The sequence below is a fragment of the Etheostoma cragini genome, chromosome 21, assembly GCF_013103735.1.
Source record: "Etheostoma cragini isolate CJK2018 chromosome 21, CSU_Ecrag_1.0, whole genome shotgun sequence".
Taxonomy (NCBI): domain Eukaryota; kingdom Metazoa; phylum Chordata; class Actinopteri; order Perciformes; family Percidae; genus Etheostoma; species Etheostoma cragini.
This window is the reverse complement of record NC_048427.1, coordinates 8,084,607-8,107,947: the sequence shown is the minus strand read 5'-3', so window position 1 is coordinate 8,107,947 and position 23,341 is coordinate 8,084,607. Positions and strand designations below refer to the sequence as shown.

Below are 23,341 nucleotides of genomic sequence, written 5' to 3'. Positions count from 1 at the left end.
TGACTAAGCCAACACTGAGTGGATTGTCTGTGGGAACAAGCGGCCGTCCAGACTGCTGGACAGATACAATGAATGAGGTGCTCTCATTTTCATTGTCACAGCTCCCGGGCCTGACGCTACGTCTCGACGGCCTCGCATTTTTGCACCGAGCCAATGATGTAAGTGTGACCCCTTGAACCACTGTCTTGTTTGTAGAAGACAGTGAGGGACAGCTGACAGGCACAATGGTCTCTATCAGAGATCTGGTTGTGTGCCCAAAAGAACTGGGCGATATATGTATATAGATATACACATATATATACTGTATATATTGCCCAGTTCTATCAACTGAGTTAATAAACTGAGAAATTATTTATGGGAATGTGTCAAATTATTAATCCTACAGTCAAAAGTGACCATCACAATAACTACATGTGTGCGATATGAGCTTTCTGTTGCAGCAAAGGTTAAGTGTGGATGGATGCACAGAGAAAGAAGACAAAAGCGGGGGAGAGGTTATTGGGAAATAGGCTTAACATGCAGAGGGAAAGTGCAGTTTAAGGTTGGTATAAGTCAGGATAGAAAAAGACTTCTAGGTTAAGTCTATAGACGCAGTGTCTGTGTGTGTGGGTGGTGCCCGTTGACCACAGGGTCGCTCATTAACAGCTGAGGAGGCCAGGCATCCCAGAGTTCTGGGTAATTGTCTGCCTTGCCCAGGTGCATGGCCCATTCAGACCACAGGAAGCCCCCTTTATCCCTATTCCTCTAAAAATGGACAGAGACGCGGTCATGGAAGGTGAATGTGATCCTGGCTCTACCTTTTCTAACACAAACCTAGAGTAGCAGTCGAATGCCCATCTATTCCTTTGGGTTAGTCCCATTGTTGGTATCTAAAGAGTCATTGTTGAATGCCTTTTCTAAATGCTCGGTGTTAGTTTGTTTAATAATATCAAAAACAACCCAGCTCTTTTCACACAGCCTCTATCCAGTACACATTCCTTAGAGAAACAAGACTGAATGGGAATGGAATAAGCATGTTCAGTAGTTGTAAAGGCTCAGGTGGGAGGTCTTGCAGGCCATAAAAATGGCCAGATTCCATCACTTCCTCCACACTAATTACCATACACTTGGAGCTAGTGCCCCCCCTTTCTTCATCCCTGTGCCCATGCTTCACTACCTCTGACACACATACACATACACACACACATGCACAATAACACACAGGGAGGCGCAGTTGGGAAATGGTTAACACTCCAGCCGTCCCCTGCTGCCAGTGAAAGCCCACAAAACAATACAGACATTGTTTGACCAGGGCTAGGCTCTAGACTCTAAGGCTGTGTGTGCGTGTGTGTATGTGTGTATGCACGTGAATGTCAGGAAAGTAGTTTGTGTGTGTATGCCCTTAACATTTGCATGTTTCTGCCCCAATTCACAGAATTGTGAAAGTTCAGAAACATGATTCAATAAGAAGAATGTTTGAAATGCTTTATATATATATTATATATATATATATATATATATCATTGTAGAGGTGCTGTTTTGTTATCTATATTCTAGGAAATGTTTGATAGCGTGACTGAGATTAGTTAGTTTAATACTTTTCAGCCAAATAATGTCATGACATTGCCAACTTCAGCTTGGACACCTGCTGAGACCTTTACTGCACTTTTGATGATGATATTAAAACATGCACACTTAAAGTAATGGACTTACAAAACAAGCTGGTATGGTACGTAATGTGTTACTGGGTTAAAGCAATAATCACTGTCTAAGTGTAAAAGTGGTAAAAGAAAACAAACACACACACACACACACACACAAAGACAGACACTACTTTCTAGATTTGGCCACCAGCTTTAAGCTACTTCCTGTTAAATATCCACAAAGTCTCTTTAAGTCTACAATGCAATGTCAAATTAAAACATCACAATAAAAAGGCACGTTAACAAAGCAAGGACTGTTCATGATCTTTCCCTCAGGAGCATACAAATGTTTCTTGGGAGTCTCTCTCAAAAAACACACATCAATAGGTGGATAAATATTGAATAACTTTCAGCCAATGGCCTAAAAGTTCAGCAGCGGCGGATTTTGAGGCTGCCTGCGGGGTGGTCAAGCACTTCAAAGGGTCCTGCGTGACCCCCTTTGAGAGCATGGTAAACAGGGGCATACAACGTGCCCTCAGAAAGAACAGCCTGCGTGAGGTCACTTCCTCTTTGCTCGGCTGATCCACCTCGACTGAGCCTTCCAGACAGAAATGAGACTGTCTGTCTGCATCTCTGTCCCTGTCGATCTCTCTTCTATCCTTCTCTTTAGCCACAACTTTCCAACAACTTTATCTACAGCCATCGTTATCTTACCCTCTATCTCTCACTGTCTTTCTATTGTTGTTTCAACGGTCTCCGGGTCACTTGGGCTTCAGATTGCGGTTATCTTGCAGGTCAATCGATGGCTTCTTATCACTGCTTATGCAGCCTGATAGCGCTAAAGCCAGGGAGAGACCAAGGTGCCTGAGAATTTCTTTGCATTAGTAAACAAAAAGAAAACTACTGTTTACCGATTTTTTTGAAAAGGAGATCACATACTGGAACATGCAGGGCTACATGTTCTTGTAAAAAAAAAAAAAAAAAAAGAGGCTTGACTGATGGAGTGACACCAGCAGGAGTCCGTGTGGGGTTATTATTGCCAAGCACAATGCTGTCCACAGTTATCTGTCTTTTCTATACGTACAACAGACGGTATGATGCAAACCAAGGAAACATTCAATCCCACTTCCTTCTCAGTCAGAGGCGGATGCTGGAGCGAGATGGCAGGAGTGGTAACTATACAAGCTGCATTTCACATTCAATACATCAGTGGTGCTAACAGCGAGACATGTGCCTAAGCAGTGATGCTGCAATGCCTCTGATCTTACCAGCCTGTATACTCTATCAAATAGATCACACTGGGGCTGGGCAATATGACCACAAATATTACAATGTATTCTCTCATATTGATCAGTGTCAGTACAAATCACGGCATCAGTTTAATAGGGTTCTCACTGGTCCGTACTGCTTTTGCATCTGTTTTTCTGCTTTAAACTAAAGCCCAAAGAAAACATTAACATTTCAGAAAAGGAGTTATTTATCATCAAATCTAAATGTTATTGACCCTTCAGTCTTCAGAAAGAATTCACATTAGAAAAAGTTGGAATCAGAGATTTATTTCGATTTTTTTGAATGAAAAATTACATAAATCGATGAATCAATGATCAAAATAGTTGGCTTTTAATTTAATAGCTGACAACTAATCAATTATTGTTGAATCTTTGCAACTCTAGTCTCTTAACGTAATTTAAGTTGTGGCTATATTTGTTAAAGAAGTCCAGCACACTATCCATTACACCTTGCAAATACTTTATTTTACACCGTTTCGGTCACACAGACCTTCTGCGTTATGGACATTGTGTGGGACGTCTTTAACAAATATTGCTGGTAATCTTTGCATTTTCCGACGCACCTGCCCCAGAAAAGAGGTGTACAAAAGAGCTTTTGAATCGAGTAGTGGCTATATTGCCATTTAAGGGCAGAAACCTTGGATCCCAATCAGGACCAAATTGAATCTGTTATATTACAAGGAACATGTGTGCCGATATGTTCGTTGCATCTCGCTAATAAGTCAATTATTACGCATTTTTGAATTGTATTTTCATGTAACTCAATAGTTACAGTCACTAGATTGTGTTGTTGTGAATGGATTTATACTCCAGCAATGTGCAAGCTTATGTTTTCCATCTGACTGGTTGTCCATCTACGTTGTTTGAAGTTTGTTTTTCGCCCCACAGCCAGTTTCTGTTGTGGTGATGCCTCTTTGTTCCAAGCCTGTTAGTGTTACATGTCTATCTGTTTGTATTACCACCTTCTGAGCACAATTTGGAAGATAGATGCTTGAATTAATTGTCCTAACAAACCAAAAAAAGCCAAAGGTTTCACGTTATAATTTTAGATCAATGGAGCACCCAATTAGTCATTAGGCAATTTAAATAAACAAACATTACAACAGAAATGTATATAAAGTGGCAGCACTTATGCATTCTGAAAAGTTGAGTTGCAACCATTAAATTTGACTTGTTCTCAAACTTCCTTTAAAAGGGAATCGTCTAGCAGGAGTTTAGGTGGATGTGAGGTGGTAAGTATTTACAGCCATATGACTCATAACAGTATAAAACCTCAAGTATTTACCTGCAGCTTTTGCTGCCTACGACAAGTTTAATGACTTCATAGGAGTTGGGACTCTTTTCTCAGCGTCTCCTAAAATAACAGAGTATGAGGAGGCCCCTGAACTCTTTGGTATAAAAATAACGCTAACATCGCATTGACAGATAAGGAGGGCATTAGCTGAGCTTGTGTTCAGAATAACGCTGCCATTGCTAGCTCTTTGTCTTAAACACAACTTATGACAAGGTTTCTTGTTCAAATAAACAGCCTTGTCAGCTCAAGCTATTTTAAGACATGCTTAACTTAAATGGGCAAAATACCAAGGAGGCATTGGCTTGCCAACGTTTGAATAACTGCTCAAGATGGTATTTATCACGGACCATAAAAGATACTGAACTGATCAAATGTCAAATATGACTCAGAGGGACCCTCTGTCTTGACAGCGCAATTTGTGTGATAAAAAAATCATTGCTTCCTCCTGTGAGCTCCAGAGCCATTACGGCTACTAACTGTGTTGGTGCACAGAGTGCATAAACAAAAAAAGGGTCTGCCATGTATTATTATTAGCTCCCCCGGTGAATGGTTACCACAGGAGATATTCTATTCATGAGCACACAAACTTGGAAGGCTTCTCCATCTAAAATCACTTTGCGCTTTTCAAATTTTCATAACGATATGTAGAAGATGCACGACTCCAAAACAAAAAAGTAACAACTGTGCCAATAATGGCCCAGGGCATTCAAGATGATCACCTTACTAATTCTGCTCAATCCCCGCTCTCATTGATTTTCCTGGCTCACTAACCCTGTGACCACACACGCACACCTCCCATTGTTCAACCTTTCCGCTGACCTTCTGAAAACTTTATGCCTTTAGCTATCTACTAAGTTCACGTTCAACTGTTCATTGTAGAGCTCTTATATATTGACGTGCCTGGGGTGGATGCTCTGTTATGTGGATGTACTGTGTATGCCCCTATGGCTGTCCAGCCAACTCTCCTGCCAGACTACTCCTCCAACTCCATGGACAGGGTAATCAGTGTTGAAGGAACGCCCACACTTCCCTTAAAGACAATATGTTAGCAGTCCAGCATTAGCTCATTCTCGTGAAAAAGTTGTCAACATTGGACCTGTTTTTCATTATCTTCCAGCTTAGTACAAGGCTCGGCGGGGAGTAATCATTTTCTCTGGGATTAAAGGCGGCATGGCTGTCCAAAGAACAACTGCTGCACCTGCCACAGTAGCAGTCCCCAGGGCCATTCGCCTCCTGATCATTTACTAACAGATGAAAACTATACTTTCTGGAATCCACAGAACTTTCATTGTCAAAATCTACATAAGTTTACAAGTTTACTTAAAACTGACTGGGTTTGTTAGTAACTGTGATAAGGGGTAAATGTATTTTTTTTTTTCAGTCAAAACATCCATTCATAGGGGGAAGGGGAGGGCTTTGACACTGAAGAAGTTTTCAGGATGGATAAGAGAAGAGAAGCAGGGTTTGTTTGTCTTTCTGTCAAGAATAAGGAAAGAAGAGCTGGTGAAAGAAGAAAAGTACCAGGCGGAGTGTTACTTACAACGATGTGTGCCGGTGACGGGGACCTGGCATCTTTAAGTGCTTGTCTACTTTGAAGACCTCCTTGTTGAACATCTAGCAGGGGCCATTTCATCTGTAGGTACTGAACGGTAGAAAGGAAACAGAATGGAAAGAAAGAAACAAAACTTGTTAACAATGCAGAAAGCAAAAAGAACAAATTAAAAAATAAGACAAACAGGGAGACAACATTTCTTACATGGGTGTATTGGTGTGGAAACTCAAGAAAATGTAAAAGCAAATAAAGATCTTAAAGCGGCTGGTGGACGTAGGTGAGGATGGCCTCAAGCATTTATGTGAGAGTCCAGCAGGAATGCACACAGTAGACGTGAAAATCAAATTACACACTTTGAGAAATATACACAAAAAACTCTTTCTTTAGTAGCCAGGCTCATTCTCAGTGAGCAGAATTTTTTAAAACATGAAGTTACTAACTTGGAGTTTGGGTAGGGCGGACGTTAAAGGTAGTACTGTATACACCTCCTGGCTTTAAGATGACCTAATGTCATAAATGTGACTGTTGTTAAGACTTTTACTGGAACCCATAAAGAGGTTAAAGCGTGGCGTCTCACCACGCTCCTCTGGGGCTAAACCTCCTGACTGGTCCGATAAATGATTTACTTGGCCTCTATCACAAGTCTCTCTGTCTTTCTCGCATGCACGCACGTGCGTGCACACATACACACACACACACACACAGATAAGCCGAAACAAGGGTCATGAGAAACATTGGTCTGTTATAAAATGGGTGGAGCTCTTTTAATTAGGTGACATGTGCGGCATCGACAATATTTCTTAAAATGGTCTACCTTGTATCTTCATATATTATTATATACATTGGCCATACAGGAAATTATCTGTAGATTTGTCGGCCATCGATAGCCAATTGTTGACCTTGCAATAGTATGTGGCCTAGACACTGCTTACTAATGTCTCGGCCACCTAGTTTGAGGGAAAGCGGTCACAGCAGCTGTTTTGACTCCAAGGCCTTGGAATAGGTCTTAAGAGGCAAAGGGCCTTAAAATTGAGAAGAAGGGAAAGTACTGAGGCAGCAGCAGTTCCTTTACATTCAAATATTAGCCTCAGTGGCTACCTAGGTGATGGCAGTTCTGGAGATATATATATATATATATATATATATATATATATATATATATATATATATATATATATATATATATATATATATATATATATATATCTCCAGAACTGCCATCACCTATATATATATATATATATATAGATAGATAGAGATAAGACACTAAATACAAGAACAGGAACAATCACTGTTGTTGTGTTATTAAGACAAAGTGGCATTACAGACCTATTTTGTAAGCTTGGTGCCAAACATTCTTGGTAACAACGGCTGAGTGGTTGTTTTTTTAAATTTCAATTTAATAAAATGGACATTCACATGAGTTGCTCTATTACACACCAAATCCCCCCTGACAGTCTGACAGGTCAGCTTGGACTTGGATAGGGGCCTATGATGCCATTTGCACGTAAACCTTCAACATGATCGAGAAATCTTAACTCTGGAGTGTATTTTCAATGTCTGATAGCCACATGTTTAAAGTTTGTTGCTCCATTTGAAGATGCTATCAGAATTTTATTCAATTACATAGAGGGATTGAGATCAAGTGATGACATAAGACCTTAAAAAGGTTCATGCAAGTCGCTTACAATTTATAGTTATCTCACCATCATAATTGGCCCAGAGCCCAAGATCACATTTTGGCGCTTGGTGACAAAAAGTTTAGGCATTGCTGTTTTAGTAATTAGAACTTCAGTCTTCAAACTTCCTTTAGTTTGACAGTTGTATAGCGATGCAGGTACAGTACATCAGATCCAATTTCTTTGTGTTGACGGCTAGTTTGTATGCATGTGTGAGGCTGTTTGTGTGCGTGTGTGTGTGTGTGTGTGTGTGTGTGTGTGTGTGTGTGTGTGTGTGTGTGTGTGTGTGTGTCAGAGCTGGTCAGAGAGTGAATGTGTCGCGACCCTTCCTGAGACTGTGTCTAAATCAGTGGTAATTAGCGAAGGGTTCACCGTGGGGTGCCTGCCAGTGGTAGACGCTGGAGGGAGTTATTGACTCCATGTCCTCGGTTCCAGCCCATGCAAGGGAAAAAACAGTTTGCTGCCTGGTCTTTCTCCGACACTATAACTCATTTATAACCCCAAGATGGTTTTCTTTGCTAAAAAAACTGGGTTTGTTTATGCTTGTTTGTATGTTCTGAGAGTGGAAAAAGGAAAGGTTTTAAAAACTCCAGAGTAGAAGTCTTTTTTATGGACCCCCCACACTGGGTATTAATTGCCATGAAGGAGAGAGAGGAGGAGAAGAGGGGTTGGTGTTGTAACAGTAAAAGAGGAGGAAGAGAGTGACGGGGCTGCTGTCATCTATGAGGTAATTCAAGACAGTGTCCATTGGTGCCAGGGGGGCTAGAAGACGGAGCAGTGCAGGAGAAAAGAGGGAAAGTCCTGCACACATGCTCGCAAATATCCAAACACAGCTGCAGCCAGAGAAGGAGTCGAGCGAGAGGACAATCTGAGTAGGTGGGTAAGAAGCGTAAAGGTGACACCCCTGAGTGTGGTAGAGAGACAGTGAAAGACTACAGAGAGAGGGAGGGTGCCGCAGCGCATGCCCTGACAAGTGGCTCCACTTCAGCTCTGCTATTGCAAATGTTCTCACACACTAATCTCTCCTGTAGGTTTTACAAGCATGCCAAGGAAAACGGAGCCCTGGCAAGCACCGGGCTTTCCGACCACCCCCTTTTTGGCCTCCTTCCTCTTCCTCCACCCGCCAGCCCGCCCTGCTAACCGACGCACCGCCTGGTCTTGAGTAGGCCTTGACCTCTGACCCCTCTCTGCTGTTCCACGCCCCTCCCTGTTTCCCACTCCGCGACCTGAAAACTCTCCCGCTATGAGGGGGCCCCCCGGGTAACTCAAGAGCCATTCCAATGTGACAAATTGCTCCGGAGTTCCAGGATAACTCTCTCCTCTCCTGTGTCTCTTCCTGCCCCCCACCCACACACACAAACACTAGCCCGTCCCCCTTGACAGACCCCCACCCTGCAAGAGCCACCCAGTGGCTGTGCCGCGGCTCCAGGTTGTGCAGCAGACGGCTTTTCTTTTGCCCCTCTCCCTTTCAGCCTCCCCCTTTCTCTTCCACTACCCTGCACCCCTACTCGCCTGGTCAGCCCCACAATGGGAGCTGAATGACTCAATTGTCTCTAATGAAGTGAAAGACAAGGGAGTCCTCTAAACCCTTACACAGGGATGAACTCACTCTCACTGTTCTGATTTCCATGTCCTCTACTGCTTTCCCAAGCACAAGAAAGGGGTTGGTGGAGGGGGAGTTGCTTCCAAAATAATTCTTATTTTCCTTAATGATCATTTTCTGTGTGTTCTATTCTCAATTAGCCGTTTGGTCTATGAAATCAGTCAGAAAACGGGCCTGTCGCTGCGGCCTCTAGCTCAACCAGTAAGAGCGTGCGGCCCATGTTGACTGAGTCCTCTGCAGCGGCCCGGGTTTGAATCTGACCTAAGGCCCTTTGCTGCGTCACCCCCTCTCTTTCTCTATCCACTGTCACTATCAAATAAAGGGAAAAGACCCCAAAAAAAAAAAAAAAAAAAAAAAAACGGGCTGTCAGAGCTGTGTTCATGAAGTGTTGATGTCTTCAAATAGCTTGTCCTCTCAGACCAATTGTCCAACACCCAAATGTGTTGTTACATTGAGAAGGCCAGAACCAAAAATTAGAGATGGTCCAATACCATTTTTTCCTTCCTGATATCATTTCCAATATCTAAACTACCCTATCAGCGGATACCGAGTACCGGTTGTATACCAGTGTGTCATATATTTTATCAGGTTGAACTCTTTTGGAAACATGAAAAACATAAACAATGAATGCCACAAAACTTTCTTTTTTTTAATCCGGTTTGGCATTCAGTTATAACGGGAAAAGATCATAATAAACTACTTTAAATCAGATTTTCTTTAGGATTTTTTTTACGTGGTATCGGGTTGGTTTATAAACTCCAGAACTTCCCGATACCTATTCCAGTGTTTTAGGCAGTATCGGAGGCGTTCCCAGTATCTGTATCGAAACATCTCTACCCACAATACCATTTTTGGGTTCCAAAGCTTCGGTAGAAATCCACTTACGACTAGAAACAGCACAACCGTAAAAGACCCTCACACGGAGCTGAAATGGAAACGCTATGCTGAGACACATCAGCATAGCCTGGTCTTTTTCTGTTTAATTAAAGGCATTCATGTTATTCTACAGTGTTGGAAAAAATAAATTAAAAAAACAGCGGTACAAAAGGCTCCGTGGATCAATTAATCTGCCACTTGTTTCAGATATATTTGTTTTACTGTAGTATAACTGAGCAGGTGCTTTCTATTTGCATGCTGGACAACTCCCCCATATGTGAGTTACTGCTGCTGCACCAAGGTCTGGCATGTTATGAGCTACAGAGTGTTAACCCAGATCCACACAGACTGTCATCACATTGAAAACAAGCTGAGGCCCTGGGCCCGGTGTCACAACTCGTGGCAGAGGGGCTGTAGGCTCAAGACATTTGGAGGGGCATCCTGAGCGCTCACACATCATCCGCACATGTCTGCACACCGGCTCTCACCACTGTTGTTACTAATTCAACAAGCTGGCACAGAAGCGATTTGGCCTAAACCTTGTACCAGTGCTAGACCCGTCCCAAATATAACCCATCGTTTCCACATCCTATCAAACATTAACTAAACGTCAATACTTGCTATTGACAGAGAAGGAGGGGGGGGAGAAGTCTTACTCATACATTTTTGAGTGAGAATGACAGGCAAGGAAAGAGCAGGATTGATCCGCCCCTTTCTGGTCAACAACCAGCTCCTTTTTCATAAAGCCCCCATCTGATGTGTTTATCACATGCAGCCTGACGGCTAGAGCAGCAGCCACCGCAGGGATTGTTCGTTTTGTTTTGGATTAAGAGCAGAGGGCTTTAGACCAATCAAACAAACAGAGATCCTTATGTGCCAATATGGCTCAAAAACACTCGTCCACTTTCCAGCAGGGAACCGAGGGACAGATGATGAGGACCACTGGGGCTCAATGGAGCATCCCAGCCATGTGAGCAATGTGAGAAAGGAGGGGAGGGGCAGAAACAGACAGGCATATAGCAGCTTGGGTTTAGAGTTAGCATATGGATACTTGGTGTTGCTCTAGAGAGTCCAGCAGATCTTCGACCCATCTGTGGACGCCTCATATGACAGACACGACATAGCTCTACAAGGGCGTCACTCGCAAATTTACAGATAACACGTATACATTCACAGTGACACCCTGACTTATTTACTGTACATGCTTACTCGCTCATTCACACCTGAGCAACAATGCTCACCCACATTTGAACATATTGTGGTCGACAGGCCCGGCAGCTCCTCTGGGAGAGCACTCAGAGATGGCATTGACAGCTTGCAGATTACACCAATCAGACTGCTACTCTAAAGAGCTTAAATTAAGTCTAAAATGATCAAGGCTAGTAAGAGGAGCCCATTCATAGCTCAGCAAGTAAACTGCACCGAGCTTAAAAGATTAGTCTATCTAGTTTGACTACAATTTTATCCCGTTAAAAACGAGAGCTGAGCATATTGTCTTGATCTGTTGCGGATATTGCCCGCAGCCTTTGTCCTCACTCACAGGTGCCAGAGAAGAAGCATACACGTGCTTCTAAAAACACTTAATTTGTTATTAATTTGAGGGACAGTCATTTTCTTTAAATGAGGGGAGGAAGAACCTTAATGAAATCTACCTGGTTATAAAAAAGAAATCACCATTCTACTCAGCTACATGATACATTGATGTGTCTGATTGGGTTTACCTGGTACCATTTTGGAAGAATGGGTTTACGGTAAAAAGATTAATACCTTGACAAAACTCTGAGAAAGTTTGACACAATAGTGTCTATCATGGCTGCTTTAGTTCTAGTAATGCACATTTTATGAGTAAATAATAAAGACAAAAAAACACACCCCACCTGCTCTAATAGCCAGAGGCATTTTGCAACCAGGAAAATAACTGTGGAAAGTGGGAAGGCCTGGGGTTTTGGGACAGGAAGGGGTCCGCTGGGTCCATACTTACTCCAAAGCCAGAATTGCTTTGGGGTACCACTGGCCCTGAAAGCACTTGGGCCACTGGCCTGATCCAAAACCTCCCCTCCTCACCTGTTCTAACCCTACTCCCTTTGCCAACACTCTCCACCTCCACCTTAAACTCCCCTTCTCTCTCTGTCTTGCAAAAGAACTCAACACAACACTTTCATAAAAGCTTATTTTCCACACGGAGAAGGAGCAACTTACCTCTCCCTCCTCTCCACCCAACTCAGATATTACTCACCCCTTAAAATTGGGCTGTAGACACAGGCATGTGAAAGTACTTTTGTTCATAAAATCTCAGAAAGTATTGCAGTCTTTGACCAAAAGGGGTGAAATGCTTAGTTTTTAGCTGATCCGTTTGGTGGCCTTTCTTTAGACTTATTTCCATGAACACTTGACTTTTATCTGGCCTGTTCTGGAAGTTAGTTTCGCTCTCTTAAACACTGGTTCATGAGATAAGTATGGCTTTGCGCTGACACTGTTTACTTAGCAAGCGTGGGCAAATGTGATGTTTAAACACCAGTTGATTGACCAAAATGTTTCAAAGCATTGCACAACAAGTAGCCGACAAATCTGTCTCCGACAATCACAAGGAGACAAAGTTGTCCACTTGTCAAATGTTTAGCATAAATGTAGTTAACTACCTTTAATTAAATTGATTAGAAGATGATAGATTATAGCAAAGATTACACACAGACGGATGCAGAGTTCTTAGTTCAAGTTCTCAGCCCAAAACACACCAACTTCTCAACAAGCCTCAGAAAGTAAACAGCGTTCCTTTTCTGACTTTTGCATGTCCTCCCCCCATTCCCACTGTCCCTCTCCCTGTGTCATTAGGAGTGTCTCTTGGCGGCTCTATAAATATTGTGGCAGGGAGGGTGAAGGCCAGCAGGAGCTGGCTGGTCTTCCATCAGCCCTGCTAATGAACAGGCGCTCTGGCACCTTTAGCATCAAGCTCTGCTGCAGAATGCCTCTGCTTTCAGGTGGTTCTGTTGCTTCACAGAGCTACTCTTCTATCTGAGTGACTCTTCTTTCTTTCTTTTCCTTTACTCCGACCCAAATATAGCTCGGGCCTTGGTGTGCTTTCATTAGCTTCCACGACCACTAGGGTGACAAACTGAGTGGGTTATATATGAGGCTGGAAGCTCTGATAAGAACAATGGTCATAAATGAAGCTTAATTGACTCGTCTCACTTACTCCTATTAAGTAATCGCTTTAACAGAGTGGGATTACTCGTCAATACTCCCTAGTCTGGTTAGTAAAGGCTAATAAAATAACTGGATGCAAAGTGCTAAGTTAAAAAATAAGGGCAGCATGAGGTTGTTTTGTGCGGGTTACTAAAACCAAAACTTAATGTTTGTATTAAAGCTGCTTTATCAAATCATCAACATACTTAACAAGTCCCTCTACATTTTATCCTATGAAGATTTTCAGTCATGCGCGTCTAAGGATGTCTAGATGTACTTATGCAAAAGAGAACTGCATTTACTGGTTTTATCCTGAGGACATGACATGTTTTCAATTATCAATGTGAGAAACTAGCATGCATCTTGGATGAGCAGTGAAAAGGTTAAAAACAGAAAATCCATTGACTTTTTTTTTTTCCTTATTGAAATGCAGCTCCCTCCATGCATCAACTCGTCCGATCACTGAGATCCATGTAAACATCTGCAGGAACTATTAGCTCAGTGTGGTTAATTGTTATTTGTGTGCATTCTGTCATTTTGTAGAGTTAAATCAGTATTGTTATTAATAGCAGTCAGAAGAGGTTCCACAGCTCAGTGGAAGTAGGTTGATGGATTGACAGGCCAAAGATCAGGGCCAGGACCTTCCTGGTTGGAGTCTCGTAAACACTGACCTAGTCAGAGGCTACATGGAGGTGAACAGGCACGTCAGCAGGACTAGGTGTGTCTGAGCCCCTTACGCAAGGCCGGGCCAGGGGGTAGGAGGAGAAGAGGTTGGGCAACTCATGCGCACACTACATGCTTACCTTTGTTTGCAGGAAGCAGGGTTTGGGGCGTGGAGGGGAGAGTTAAAAAGGTGAACAGCAGCTGAGCTCTGCTGAGGGAGAAAAAGCAAGCTGATTGCAGCGCCCACGTTCTGCTGGAGAATGCTGTATTTGGTATTGTGCTGGAGGAGAGCTCAACACTGCCCTTGATGTTGGGTGTCTGGTTTTGTTCTGCGAGAATTCGCTATGAATTAGTTAAACGGTAGACTGGATACAAGGAAGCTATGAAACATGCCTCAGAGGGAGAGAATGTGTACACTCTGAGGCTTCACAAAGACTTCCGATATTGTGAAAACACTACACGCTATCACACAATTCCACCTACGCATATTCATCAATCAGAAAGCATTATGTTGAAGGCGTCACACACACACATATACCAACAGCCAATTAATCTTCACAAAAGCATCATACGAAACCAACAAACATTCAGTCTGTTTTGTGTCTCTTTCACACTTGCACATGAACCTTGAAGCAGTTCAGCCTCCATATTCATGAGGCCTACTCCCTCAGCATACCTAAAGCACAGGATTTAAAAGGGTTTACTCAAATCCCAAATATGATTTCAGGTTATGGATTCATAACACAACCATCTATGCTAATTTGTCAGCTTTGAACCATCTATTTTAGGTTCATTTAGCTTTAACCTAACTTATAGTTGTTGTTATGCAACATGCCATTTATTATGACACCGTGCAAGAAAGAAGGAAAAGAAATCCACAGATGCATTGCATGCACACTCACACAGTGAGGTACTGCTGCTTTGCCACGGTAACGTAATGAATAAATAAGTAATAAGGGTTTGGTTATTGGAGCTCATTAAAATGTGAGATGCTTCTAGGACAATAACACCCGAGGAGGGTCAGGGGAGACGGCTGTGTATCTCGGACCAGAGTGGGTGGCTCCCCCCGCCTCGTCCCTCCATAACCTGACCACATGCCCTCAACGCTCACCTCCAAATCAACTTTGTCAGCGATGCAGCTCCCATCTTACCCTCTGCATCGCCACGTTTTCTGACACACAGCATCTTCATGGACACCCAGACACACACACACACACACACACACACACCTCTCTCATGGTTAATTACCACTTAGCTCAATCACGTGGTGATCCGTCCATAAGAGCCCCCCACCCTCTTTCCCCGCAACACAAACAGCAGCACACATGCCAATTATTGATGAATCTTTAATATGCCGGTTTACAAAGTCTCCATCTCATTTCCTACCACTGAGCAGATGATCACTCTTCCGATAGGACAAGCATTATGAATCCAAAACGGTTTTAGCATATAGAATGTTATGCGCCAAAGATTGAGTAAGAATAAATGAGCTTAATGTAATATTATTGTAGAGCTGAAACAAAGTGGGCCATTTGGGTAAAAACAGCTAACTTTTTGTTTTCCTCTTGCCTTGCATCTGGAGCTAGCACTGTATTAAACCCCCGCACAAAAAATCCCACGCCGCGATAACATGTCAATAATGAGCTGAGGCCATCTATTGATCAGCTTAATTTTGCATCTATTAGCTAGGGAACGGCTTGCTCCGGGGGCGAGGGAAGCCAGGCGCTAACACGCACCGACAGGCTGGATGGAGATCATTACAACTGATGTTCACACACACGCTGTGATTGACATGGAGATAAGGCAGGGGAGAGCCAAGGCTCGCACGCCTCCCCGCACACTAAGCTAATGATACACCAAACGTGTGCTTGGTGTGTGTACGGCGGTGTCTGTGTGCGGGAGCACGATAGAGAGCGTCTATTTAGATAGAGAGTTGGAGCAGGAAAAAGAGGAGAAGAAAAGCAGGCCACACGCCTTTGCTAATTGGCACAGTCAGAGAGGGAAGCTCATAAAAAAACAAAAAAAGCATTTAGTGGAGCACCTCAGCTTTCTGGATCGCCTTATCAAGTCTGTGTCATTTAAATACAGTTGACTACACCACAGAAAAAGCTGGCTTTGACCTGGAATGCGTGATTTTATCTCATACTGCCTTAATTTAGAGTTTGCATAAGAAACTCAGATGAGGCCTTTGTAAAAAATTCATTTGTTTTCCCAATGATTGCAAGCTTTCTGTGCCCCGTGTCAACACAACAAGCAAAGCAGCTGAAAGAAACAGAGTTCTTTTTTTTTCCTCTGAGCATTTTCTGACTCTTTTTTGCATATTCAGAAGAAGTGACGTAGAAAGTAAGGATGGATCCATGCACAGAGGGGGCGTGCAGGGAACATAATGCCCTTTTCTCCCTGCTAACCTATCCACCACCGCTGCTACAGTGGGCCTGGCTTGGCATTGATGCAACCAGCTGCAATGTAGGATGCAGCATGCTATCCACACAGAGAGTGGAGGAAACAGAGAGTACGGGAAGGGCCGGGCGCTAGAACTGCACCTTTTACCACACCATCAAAAAGAAACGACTGAATCTTTGTGTACACCATCTGTATATCTGAGTTTTTTATGGGGAGGAGGTCTTGTTTTGTGCCAGATAGGTTCTATGGAGGTGAGGTCAGAGGCACAAAAAAAACCTTGGCTACAAACTGTGTGTTTTTGTCAGCTGAGGGATGCAGCGAAGGGATCGAGGGAGCCGCGGGAGGAGGGAGGGAGGGAGGTGAGGGAGGGGAGAGGGGGGCGGGGAGGAGAGAGGGAAAAAAAGCCCTCAGCCAAGCCATCAAGTTGAACATTGAACTTCACAGTAGTAGCTGCCTTTCTATGCCTCTCCTTTTGATGTTACCTCCAAAGCAAAGGATCAAAGGCTTGGAGTGTGGCGTGGGGAAGTCCCAAGCTCTTAGCCTGCCAGCCTGTGATATATGCAAAAGTCTACGCCAAAAGAGAGAGACTGGTGTAGAGAGAGAGAGAGAGAGAGCGAGACAGAGAGGGTGCTCGGGTGCAGAGAAAAAGAGAGGAAGCTTGCATGGAATGTGGCTAAATAGTATGTTTTGTGTCTAATGAATGACAAGTAGATGATGCAATCAGCCAGTTAGTTGGAGTATGACGTCAAACAGGAAAAAGTGCACACACAGGAGTTTTCGAGAATAGACATTTGATACTCAAGAGAGGGCTGGACATGAAGGCAGTGGATGGGATGGGGCGGAGAGGGGGGTGCTGGCAGTGTTTGTAGCCCTTGCAACTTGCCCCTCATCACCCCTTCCTCCCCAGCCTTCAACAAGCAACGCGGGACAGCCCTACACAAGCAACGCGGGACACCCCCCCCCCTCCCCCCCACAAACACACACACACACACACACACACTTCCACCTCGAACCAACCACCAGCGCCTCTCCAACATCAAGGGATAGAGAGAGGCTGTGTCGTCTCGACATAAATATACAGTGTGCCTTTAAAAGCGAGGACTACAGTAAACACAGTGCACATGAAATTCTGGTTGTCTCTCGCTAGAGCACAAACACACAATACACACACACTCACACTGTGGGCTCAGCTGGGCCAAAGAGGGGAGCAGAGGTGTGCTAAACTTGACAAATCTCTACGACACACACACACACACACACACACACACACACACTCCCCAAGGCTGTAGGATTAAGAGGTCCAGCTGGCTGACAGCAAGCCCTTCCTTCCCACGTATCCCGTCGATCTCCCCCACCCCTCACACATATACACAACCTCCACTCCTCAACAGCCCCTCCCACATCTCCAACCCAAAGTCTGCCAGCTACCTAACTCACCGAGAATGCCAGGAGGACACACCTGAATATGACATTGATCGGCCAGGAGCCCTTACCTCACCTCCCTACACCCCTGTGGTATCTCAACGTCTACGAGAAATTGACTCAAGAGTATTCAGGAAATCTGAAATATGGATGCTAAGGGATGTGCAAAAAAAATTGAATCACATTTGTATTGCAATTCAAGCTCTACAGATTTAAAATCAATTCATAGAATTCCAAAAATTGATTCATCTTTATTTATAAAAAAATTAAAAAACAATATGGAATCAAATAGTGACATTTTCTGAATCATGCACCCCTAATGGTTGCCATTTAGAGAAACTTAAGAGGAGCCACCTACAGGAGGTGCAGCCCAGACGTCGTGGCATATTATCAATGATGTTTGCCCGTCCATCTAGCCCTATGGTCTGTGCTACTGGTTGTATTTTTCAAGTTACCGATTCCTTAAAGTCATGGCCTTGAGAAATAGAGAAGTGAGAAGGGGAAAATAAGGTCTGGAAGGGGTGCTGAAGATAACATAATGAGTGAAAGCTGGAGTAGATGGAAGAATAGAAACCTTAGTATAATATATACCCCCACACCCTTTCCCCATTTCTCAACAGCTGCCAGGTCACATTACGGATGTCTGGAAGAAAATATGCACCAGGGTGTTGTTTGAGTGTTATATCATTTTGTGGACAGGACAGCATGTGCACTTGAACGTGCAAGAAAATAAGTGTTCACTAGTGCAATATTTGAGATGACTGAAAGTTAGGATTAGGTTATTGGAATCGGTTTAGCGTCTGTTTTTCAGGTGTTAGCATGCATCTATGCCTGGAGGGAAAGAAGATGGTCAACATTTTTTTAGGCTGATACTGACTAGAAAGTTCAAGGCTATGACAACATATGAATTCATCAACGTCCTTGAAGAGCCAGAAGTGAGTGACAGGCTTAATGTGGAGAAAAGACAGGGCATGATTTAGGTGAAGTTTGGGTGAAGAAAAAACAAGAGCAGCAGCAGCAGGGTCTCATTTCGGTTGTGATCCCAACCAGAGGATCCTAAAACCGTGCTTAGGGCTGCCTTGCCCTGATGGATACCTAATGAGAACAGAGAAAAATCCATCCGGCAATTCACCATGCAACCATCGACAGAAAGTCAGATCGCTACCATGCATTGGGTTGGTGGGGTGTAGAAAGAAAAACAGACAAGACAATGGTGTAAGGAAAGAATAAGAATTAGGGAGTGAGAAATGGAGAAAGGAGAGAGCAACCGATAGACGGGAGGGAAAAAAAATCACAATGATGACACGTAAGTGCAAAGAGCGATTAAGGATTTACTTTCAAAAGGACTCCCATTGATCTTTTTTGATAGACCTGCAATAAATCAAACCGGATTGACTCGCATGAGAACCAAGCCTAATCCTTTAGTCAGATCCAGGAGAACTCCAACCAAACCAGCTGTTAATTTAGGCTTTACAAGATAAAGCAGGAGAAATCCAACCTGATGTACCCTAGGGCAGGGGCTTACATCATCTCTGTAAAGCAATCAACTTATTGCCAGTTTGGAGAGGTAATCAGAGCACATACTGAGAGAGGAGAGGGAGAGAGCGAGAGAGAGGAGGGATTGCTGGGTGTAGAGAGGGTGGTGGAAAAAGAGGAAAGGGAGACAAGAGGTGGCTAAATAAGTTCAAGAGGGAACAGCATCATAACAATGTGTGAAACAATGGACGTGAAAATGGAGTCCACTTGATGATAGGAACCTTCTTTTTTTTAAAGATAAACTAAAATGTATTTTTCTGCATGCTGGGCAGAGACACAGATCTTCTGACTGAAACAATGAAACTTAACTTTGAAACAAAAAACATGTTTACAAAAAGTACATCTCCAATTACCTCCAGAAGGCGAAGATGAAACAGAGAGCAACTAGCTTGCTGCAAACAGTAGCTCTCTGGGCTTCAGCCCCCCCCCCCCCCCCCCCCCCCCCCCCCCCCCCCCCCCCCCCCCCCCCCCCCCCCCCTCCACACCACACTGTAATTTCCCAGGAGGCCGGCCCAGAGTTCGTCCCCGTCCCCAGTGGCCGGTGCCACCTCAGCCAGGTCCTGCCAGCCACGCTGTGGCCGCACCATAGCACAACCATAGTGATTAAAATGGTTATTTTTGTTTGGGGGAACAAGAGGGATTATTTTTTCCAAGCTCTGGGTGGAAGTATTGCAAGACACCATCCAGCCCACACTGAGAAAAACATACTGATGTATTTTTCAGTTGCGCATTCTGCGTTTGTGTGTGAACTGTACATCATCGGCGTGCTACACGAGTTTTAGTTCCTCTTCTTAACAGGGTGTGTGACACCACAATGGAGGATGTAGAGGATAAAGCCTGAAAACCACACAAACACCCCCACATACATACACTGACACAAAGACTCATCGGTGCACTGTCTACCCTGTATTTAATGTCCTGTTTACAAAGCCAAACAACCAGATCAGGAATGAAATCCAATCACAGAGCTTTGCAGGACCCTTAACGTCGGCCTCGCAGGAGAGCTGAGGAGAAGCAGGCCTTGTAATCTCTGGACACTGTCCAAGGGAAACCAAACCTCAGGAGTCTACACAAAACCACACATAAAATCAGAGTTAAAACAGCAGCCTCTATTCAGCCCGTTGTGAACCCCTCCAGCACGCACGCACGCACACACACACACACTCTTTGGACCCAGCGTCTCTACCCTCTCCTGGTTACACTGTATGCACACAGGGATCACTCTGACTTCAGCGGGGCGCCTCTTGCATCGCCAAATTGACTGAGGCTTGGTGACTTGGGTTTTGACACAGGCTCGTTGGTGTGTGTGAATACACACACACACACACACACACGCAGGACACATCCATGTAAAGGAGACTGCCACTTAAGCTTGACTCACATCAGCCTGTGCTATCTTTAGCAGCTGGGCTAAACTGTTAAAACCGCACAACAACTCCCCCCCCCCCCCTCCCAGCCTGCCTCCCCCATCTTCAAATGAGATGTCCTGGCTCTTTGGCAGTAGCTGCCCACTGGCACCTCCCTCTACGGCCGCAAGGTCACACGTTTAATTACACAGAAAGTAGTAATCTCACCAGACAGATGGCAAGCAGGCCGCCTCTCAATTACTTTATGCCCAATTGAATCATTACTGATGTTATTTGCTAAATCATGGCACACAAGTAAATACCGCAAAAACTAGATTTGTGCGACAATTGGGAGGGGGGAGGGTTACAGAGTTGTGGCAGTGTTAGGACAAATGTGCCTCTTGCCAAGCAACTGTGACAGAGATCAAAAAGGCGTGAAGAATACAAACGCATGGCTGTGTTAGCTTTGGGGAAAAATTGGAAGTTTAATACCATAGTGATCAGTGCCAGAAATAACAGACCCTTATTTTTCTCGAAACCAAAACTGGTACGGAACATTGGCCTATGTGGAAACAGCCGCATCCCGGCAGCCCAGTTGAGGAAACCACATGACAAGGCCAATTTAAAACGGGAAGAAAGTGTCTGTCTCTTAAAAGTGAGCCAAGAAAAAAAAAAGCTGGGTTTTCTAGTTTTTTTTTCTTCTCTTTAGGACAACCAGTTTGTCTTTGGGAAGCATCCCGGTGGGCTCCAAAAGCCCGGAATGGCAAGTGTGAGAGCTCTCATCTTAGCATTGGACCCCGGTGATACGTCACTCGTCATTTCTCAGCTCCTCCTGCCAATGGCTTCTGTGAACAATTAGAGGTTGACTTTCCCAGTGTCTCAGACCACAGCGTCTCCATCTCTGGCCAGGGAGCTCCAACAGTCGAGCTGTCCAGCCAAGAAACAACGTTATCTTTAAGTTCATAGCAGAGTTTCAGTATTAATTCATCATTTACAGTTAAGTTAGCGAGGCCTCTCTGAGCCTGTTTATGATTTAACACTACCGCAGACCTAAATAACAGCAAATTAACTGTGCTGACTGGCCTCATTAATGTCGGGCACAAAAGTTTTCACTGAGATCATTTGTGAATGTGCGAGGCATACCACTAATGTTAACTCAATCACCAAAATGTGGTTTTTGGGCATACCAATAAAAAACATGATTAGAATAAATTCTATGGCTGCTTGCTGGGGTGACTTAGCACATTTCTTCTCTGTTACCTGTTGCACCTATCAATGTAATATTAAACCACAACTTTATTTATTATAACAAGAGTAGACAAATGTTTATCGTGTTAAAAAAAACTTGTAGACATAATGGACAGCTGAATTTACCAAAGCGTTAGAGGAAGACAATTGACTGGTTGGTTCAATGGTCTGAATGGTCTGAAAAACCAAGCCACGTCGTATGAAACTACACACAGTTGTAGTGAAAAACATTTGTCCTACTGGTGACCGTAATGAGACTGGCAGCTCGCCACTAACTGGGAACAGTTGTGCTGAGAGGCACGTCTACTGATACTGGTAAAATGATCTTTCGGAGCATATAGAAAACTTCCATGTGTTGCACTGGCCTATAGGCGGCAGCCAGCAGTTGTTCTCCCATGAGGGTGGGCAAGCATCTGGGAAGAAGCGAGCAGGCGGATCAGGAGAAGATGATGACTAGATCTGCATATTTACAGCACAGGATTTTCAGATTGCAGGACTCAAAGTGATCCCTAAGGCAAGTGTAGTAAATGCAAAGGGTCCATGGAACTTCCCTTCGAAGGCTCCGAGGGCTTGGAGTAATGGCTCCCAGGCACATCTACAACCCCACCATCCTGAGAGGACGGGGGGAGTTCCTGTTCCACTTTCCAGTTGTGACATTGCTCTGCTTGGGAGAGAAGCTTACGCTGCTATGTAATATCCCGATGTTCAGGGAGAAGTCACAGACATTGAAATATTCACATTTTACATGATCATTTTATTACAAGTCAGTCTACATCCCTAATACTGTTCTGGGTTTTCAAAAAGAGCATTTGAATTAAAATGAAACTCAACCAGGCAAGACTGAATCTGATAATCACACAGAATAAAATCTTAGAAAGCTTTTAATTGCTTTACGTTTTCAGAAATCTGTAACAAATGTTAGTGGAATTTTGGAACACCAAAGGCCATTAAAGGCCTCTTGTGGTTGTTGGAGCTCACTAGGACATGACAGGTCTTACGTCTGCAAAGATGTAATTGTCGCATGTGTGCAGATCTGTTGCCTTTCTCTACAAATTCCAGACATTGTACTTGTGCTAACTGCCCACCTTTTCGGTTCGATCAGTGTGCGCCGGTGCAACTCCAGCTCCTTCAAATTGCAGCTGCTCAACAGATTAGGTAGACATCAACTGTGTGAACAACGTGGAATTCTTACCTGGACATTCTTTGAATACTTGAGTCATAAGAACGGAATCCGTTCAGCAACAGTCTCTCAAGCAAAACAAGGATCTTCACATGTCAAAGTTTATTTTGGAGAGCAATAACATCTCTTCCTATAGAAGTGCAAAGCGAGGAGCAAAGTATGTATGGTATACAGAGCGGGTGCAGAAGGTGCATGCACAAGCGCATTCAGCATGTTTCAGCCTTAAACCATGGCACTGGAGTGAGGCCTTCACATTTGATCCCTCACCAGCAGGGAATTCTAGCTGATGCTGTCTCCCAATGGCCCACACTTGATTGTGGGCCTTGCAATCATTTCCCAGCTGCTGTACGGCAGCACTGGCACCTGTCTTTGACAAGCCCCAGCATTCACACTGGCTATGGTTCCCTGAAACCGGCTGCTTGGCAGTCAGGTGACAAATGCTAAC

The 23,341-nt window shown here is 44.0% G+C and overlaps 1 protein-coding gene across 24 annotated transcripts in view; it reads right to left on the bottom strand.

The window, feature by feature from the left end:
- The window catches only part of tcf7l2 (transcription factor 7 like 2), an 88,626-nt gene that overhangs the window by 52,189 nt on the left and 13,096 nt on the right, over nucleotides 1-23,341 (bottom strand). For all 24 annotated transcript variants that reach the window (XM_034859864.1, XM_034859871.1, XM_034859875.1 and 21 more), the window contains exon 4: nucleotides 5,746-5,847. In XM_034859864.1, coding sequence (XP_034715755.1) covers nucleotides 5,746-5,847 — 102 coding nt within the window. The remainder of the gene's footprint in view (nucleotides 1-5,745; nucleotides 5,848-23,341) is intronic.